The sequence below is a fragment of the Monodelphis domestica genome, chromosome 1 (genome assembly GCF_027887165.1).
Source record: "Monodelphis domestica isolate mMonDom1 chromosome 1, mMonDom1.pri, whole genome shotgun sequence".
NCBI classification, from domain to species: domain Eukaryota; kingdom Metazoa; phylum Chordata; class Mammalia; order Didelphimorphia; family Didelphidae; genus Monodelphis; species Monodelphis domestica.
The window spans coordinates 285711657-285717768 of NC_077227.1; the positions used below are offsets into that span (position 1 = coordinate 285711657).

The 6112-nt window shown below is 41.5% G+C and overlaps 1 protein-coding gene across 1 annotated transcript; it reads right to left on the reverse strand.

The window, feature by feature from the left end:
- Window positions 1-811: 811 nt before the first annotated feature.
- On the reverse strand, window positions 812-5654 carry ARF6 (ADP ribosylation factor 6). Its single transcript, XM_007473160.3, has 2 exons — window positions 4716-5654; window positions 812-4604 (listed from the first exon to the last, which is right to left on the reverse strand). The coding sequence occupies exon 2, from the start codon at window positions 4116-4118 to the stop codon at window positions 3591-3593; it is 528 nt and encodes a 175-aa protein (XP_007473222.1). The 5' UTR covers window positions 4119-4604; window positions 4716-5654; the 3' UTR covers window positions 812-3590.
- Window positions 5655-6112: the final 458 nt, after the last annotated feature.

Here is a 6112-nt window from a genome sequence, read left to right on the forward strand (position 1 = left end):
TTAAGGCTGATATAAAACATAGGATTATTCTATTTTGAGCGAAAAGGGACCTTTGGGATCATCTAGTCTAATCTCTATATTCTACAGAGAAGAAAACAACTTTCCCAAGGTCACACAGGTAGTAAAGCCTGAAGTCAAATCTATGTCCTCTGACTCCAAATTCAGTGATCTTTCTACTATACCACATTGTACAATCACCATTTATTTAGGAATTCTTTACTATTACTGTCACTGGGATACAAGTACTTAAAAAGAGAACTCAACATATAATCACGTATATATTTTCATTGGGGTATGAAGAGCATTTAAAAAAAAACAATACAAAGGTCTTAATGTGACTTTTTCTAAAATAAAAAAGAATACTTAACAAAGCCACTTTCATTTCTGCTATTCTATCTTTATCAAAAAAGCCCTTCCTGTAGGACTTCTAAAATGAAAAAAAGTAAAGTAGGCCACATTCTTTCTGAATGTAACTGTATTCCAAAAATTCACATACTATATGTGAAGAATAACATAACAAGCTGCTGCACCAACATTTTAAAGTATTTTCTTTTCATATTTCTGATCCATATTCTATTTTAAAAATCAAAGAATTATGATTGTTCAAGTTGCCTTTTTCTGCATAAAAATTTAAAGGCCTAAATGCACCTTATGAAACCAAAAACATGCATTTCCTAAAACCAGAGACACACAAGCAAGTATCAGACCAAGGACTGCAAAATGACAAAACCACTTTATATTCTTTCTATAAGCAAGAGTCCAATATGCCATATGCTTAACTGTTTCAAACAAGTAATATACCATGAGAAACTGCTGTGTAATTTCTTTATTTTCTGCATATTAGTTCTTTATCAACACTACAGTCATTAAAAACACAATTCCAAGTACTGTACTGTTAGGGAGATAGTCTAGAGACTCAATTACTTTTTTTCCAGACAAGATTAAACTCATCAAAACTAAATGCATCTTATAAAACATGAACACAGAAGTTGATGCACTTTAAAACTTCAAATTGTTACTTAAAAATAACCGGAGATCTTAAGGTATGATTTTTTCCCCCTGTAGGTTGTAATTACCAGCCCCATAATTACTAATGTTAAGTTTAACTAGAAAAATTATAAACTATTTTTCATTCATTAAGGAAATTCTGAAATGTAACTTACAATTGCTTACTAAAAGGTATTCAAAGTTTTACTGTATTTCAAAATGTTTGTTTTCCCTTTTCAGACATTTCAAAGAACCAGAAAATCATTTTCATTACCGTTTCACCTATTAAAAAAAAACACTTAAGCATATAAAAATCTTTTAAACACTCAGTTACAAAATAAAAAAATTGACAGTTAACCAATCCAACTGCTTATTTCCAAAAAAAGATACGTTAAAAATTTTTTTTAGAACTGTTAGTATGAGGGCTACAACTTTTCTCTGGTTTGGGAATTTCTCTGTGCTTATTGTATTTCAGGTATTACTAATACATTCTGATATTAGAATATCATTTTACAAACATTTTATCTTAAAAATTAGAATCATTCAAAAGACAACAAATTAAATTTATGATGGAGCCATAGGAATCATTTTTAAGGGTAACCAAAATATTTTACTTAAATCAACCTCATTTTCAGAGGCCTTGCCACTGAAGTTAAACTGACTTTTTTAGTTGCAGCAGAATTTTAATTCTTATTCCACATGAATTCTAAAGAAATGGAAGTTTACTATTATTTTAGTCTATTAACTAAAATATTTGACCAGGTTGATGTAAAGAAGTGAATTTTCTATAAGTTTAAGCTCCTCATATCTTTGGTAAAAAGCACCAGCATACATTTTATGGTCAAAAGACATGCAGGATTAATACTGCACAACTGTAGTATGGTGTCTCATTCAGACTTTTGTGGATTTTCATAAACCCCACGTGCACACACATACAGACACACATGCTATCTCATTTCTGATTTTGTAGTATACATTCTTTAAATTCCAAGTTTTAAGATTAACTTTTTGATGATCTCTAAAAATTAATATTTGAAGCCAAGAACCAGTTGCTGCTGCACAATTCTGAAACAAGTAATAACATTTGATTCAAAGTACTTTCAACTATCCAGTTAACAATTTAGTCTAGTTATACTGACTGTAGCTGACAAACCGACAAACTGGTTATCTTTCACAAGACTTATAAATTTACATTCATTGTCATATGTAAGGTCATTACCTACAAATTTTCCACTATTTACTTGGCATTTCTTAACAGTGGATTTTATCTCTTCATCCATCACTTTTTTAATAAGTTTAAATAAATGAGAACTAATAAAATATCTGATTACCAGCTCATGAATTAAATCTACATTCTCACAAAACTAAGTCAAACTTTAAAAAATAATCCATCTTCCTCAATGTGATAATTAACTAAGATATAGACCATGTGTCAACTCTAAAAAAAATTACTTATTTCTTTAACTTGGCTTCTGTGATATGGAGATTGGAATGTTTGCTTTTGCAGTTAAGAAAAAAGGTTGAAATAATTTGAATTTTAAAAAATATTTGAGAACTGACCACAGTAAACAGACTATTATCAAAATTCACTGTTGGTTTTTGCTATTTTATCAGCCAACTAAAAAAGTATTTCAGTTTTGTCAAAATGTAACAAAATATGTTTCAGCTATCAAAGTGGTGTGTACCATTATTGCTCTATTGCCTGAAAAATGGTTGTACTACAATCAAGTGAACAAAAAACAATGAGAGAAAATCCAGCAAAACTGCTAATTTTTCAATATAAGATCTATAGCCAGTTCAAACTTTCACATTTTCATTCAGGAAACTGCTAGCTATGTGATATGGAGATTTTGGCTTTATCCCTACTCATGCATGATGTATGTTTCAGAACTTAACACATTTCAAAGCACTTCTTACATTACCTGCTTGACATTACTGATTTGCACTTGCAGGTTATTACCATGGTATCACTTGTTCACCACTGCAGGCAAAAGTTTTACCATACTAGTTTTAGATATGAAAGGTCACACCTGAAATTACTAAAGTTAGAACTCTTAAAAAAAGAAAAAGAGTCCTTAAATATAAAAGACAGACTGCAGTTTGATTAAGCAATAATTTTCAGTTTACTAGATGAAACAGACTTGCGACATCGTCTGCATGAATGCAAAATAAGCCATCTACAGCAAGTGATAAGGTTGGAGGGGGGAAACATACATTGAAAAAAAAGATTCCCTCAAAATAAAAAAATCAAACCATTATTATAAAGGACCATATCAAGAGTTGCTATATTTTCCCCCACCCCATTTGCTGGAAGTCAACAAGAGCACCTAGTACTTTTGTGTTCATGTCAAATGTCAGACTAGAGCATCCTAAAGCAAAGCAAAAAACAAAAACAAAACAAAACAAAACAAAAAAAAGGATAACTCCCCCCCCTCAACTCAAGCCCCCCCAAACCGTAAAACAGTAACTCCAGAGTCCATATTCAAAAGAAAAGTGGCATTTGGAGAAGGTGATGGTGGTGATAATCCTATGAATGTTTTTTTTTTTTATTTCTCTCCGGAGGGGAGTTGGGGAGGGGGGGTGTGATGGGCGGTGAATGCTCATTAGGATTTGTAGTTAGAGGTTAACCATGTGAGGCCCTCATAGAGTCCATCCCCTGAGGTGGCGCAGGAAGGCTGCACATACCAGTTCCTGTCCCGAATCCGGGTCAGGCCCAGTTTTTCCTGGATCTCGTGGGGTTTCATGGCATCAGGAAGGTCCTGCTTGTTGGCGAAGATGAGGATGATGGCATCCCGCATTTCTCGGTCATTGATGATTCGGTGAAGCTCCTGGCGGGCCTCATCGATGCGGTCTCGGTCGGCGCAGTCCACTACGAAGATCAGCCCCTGGGTCCCGGTGTAGTAATGCCGCCAGAGCGGCCGAATCTTGTCCTGGCCGCCCACGTCCCACACGTTGAACTTGACGTTTTTGTAAGTCACCGTCTCCACATTGAAGCCCACAGTGGGGATGGTCGTCACCGACTGGCCCAGCTTCAACTTGTACAAGATAGTGGTCTTGCCGGCAGCGTCCAGCCCCAGCATCAGGATCCGCATTTCCTTGTTCCCGAAGATCTTAGACAGCACCTTCCCCATCGCGTCGGAGGAACCGGGGCTGGGGGCATTCAGGTGTTCCGCGTCCCCTTAGCCACCACCGCCGCCGCAGCCTCCAGGAACCCGAAGCGATCCCGCCCAGCCGCGAGGACGTCCTGCGGCCTGCAATGGGGGAGTCGCTGCTGCCGCCTAAGGGCCGAGTCCCGGGCCGCCGCTCACTCGGACATCACCGGCTCCAAACCCGGCTTCCTCCAGTTGCCGCCGACAGCCAGAAGCTGCGCCGCGGGGAGCCGCCGCCCTGGTGAGGCCCAGCCCGGAACTGCCCTTCCCCCCCCAAGCACCGAGCGCCACCGCCGCCGCTCCCGCTCCGCCCACTTCTCGGACTGCCTGCCGTCTCTCCTGGCCCTGCCGCCGCCGGAGACCCCGGCCCGCCCGCCCGCCGAACCACCGACCCTGGCCACCCGAGCGACAGCAGCGGCTCCGGTTCCTCGTCAGGTCATTGATCCCCGGAGGGACTCCGTGAGCTACCTGGAGGGAGACAGAGAGAAAAGGAAGAAAAAAGGGGATTATCACTGGGTCTACGGGAAAAGAAATGGAGGTTCCGAGTACCCGCCTTCCCCACCCAGCCCAAGGAGTTACCTCCGGCCACCACCCTGTATGCAGGGTCCCCCCGGCCGACGTTACTGCTGCCGCCGCCTCCTCTTCCTCCTCCCAGCTCTGCCCCAGCCACAGCCGGAAAAGGCGCCGAGGAAACCGCCTCACTTCCCCTCTTAGCCACGCAGGCGCAGCGGCGGGCAACCGACAGTTCGGAAGGGTCCTCTGTAAGAAGAGTGCTCCTAACGCCTCGCGTCATCGGCGCCACGCGGGGAAAAGCAGAAGCGCGGACTACGGTGGCCCGAAAGGATCCCGTGGGTGACGGCGAGGGGTGGGTCAATAGAGAGTAAGGTTGGGAGGTGTCTGAAGCTATATCCGTCCACCTCCCTTCCTCTTCTCTTCCCCTAAACTTCCATTTCTTTCATTTTGGCCGCTTCCCCAGCCCAGGGATTGGGAATCCTCAGGAAAGTTACCTGCGAGTGGGGCGAGCCTGCTCCCCGCCTACTAAACGGCCCCCTCATTTCTGTCCCGGCCTCTTACCTACCGATCCTGTTTCTGCTGTGTCTCCCTCCGCCCCAGTGCCGCACCACTTGTCCCCGCAGACCTCGCCACCCGCCCTGCCCTACCCTGCCCTGCCCTGCACCGCGCTGCAGGAGTAAGAAGGAAGGAAGAAGCCCACGCGGTTGTTGCAGGGCTTGTCATCTCGCTCCGCGCTTGGCTAGGCCAACGTTGGGTGTGCCCCGTGAGCCTTCCCGGCTGCCCTGCCGAAACTTTTTTACTGAGAGAATCTAACGAAGGAGTTCAGTGCTCAGCAATGTTTTAAAACTGCGGTGGGTTCATTGATTTTCCTGAGCGAAAACTCCCGCCGCCCGTGCAGAACATAGAATAGTTTCAAATTTAAAACTGACTTAAACCATCCTACGTGTGTTAAACAAATCTGACCATGAATCCGAACTTGGCCTTTAGACATGGCCGTGTGACCTTGGACCTATGCTTCCCTGGACCTCATCTGTAAAATGGGGTTGGACTACGTGACCTCAAAAATCCCTTCCAGCTGTAAATCCTATTATTCTATTAAGGGATTTTCCTCTCCTCCAAATCTTAGTATGCTTTTTATTCCAAGTGAATTTTTTCGAGGGCCAATGAATTCAGGAAACCTATTTATATCAAATGATATCTCAAGAGTAGTTGAAAAAAAATTGAAGGATAAAGATCTGCATTACTTCACTACAAGAAGAACCTCCGTTTCGTCATAGTGGGGAAAATAAAAACTGCACTCCCTATTCCAAACGGTTATAAGGATCAAATCAGTTTAAAAGTTACAAAAATGTCAGTGATACCAGTACAAATCAAAACTAAAATGAGATGAAATTTTAGAATAAAAACTTACCTATGCAGAAAGAAAAAACTTGTAAAAAATTAGTTGTAGTTACATATAACTA

What these genes read in the sequence shown, in the direction of transcription:
- ARF6 (XM_007473160.3), bottom strand. Translation starts at nt 4,118, where the DNA reads ATGGGGAAGGTGCTGTCTAAGATCTTCGGGAACAAGGAAATGCGGATC.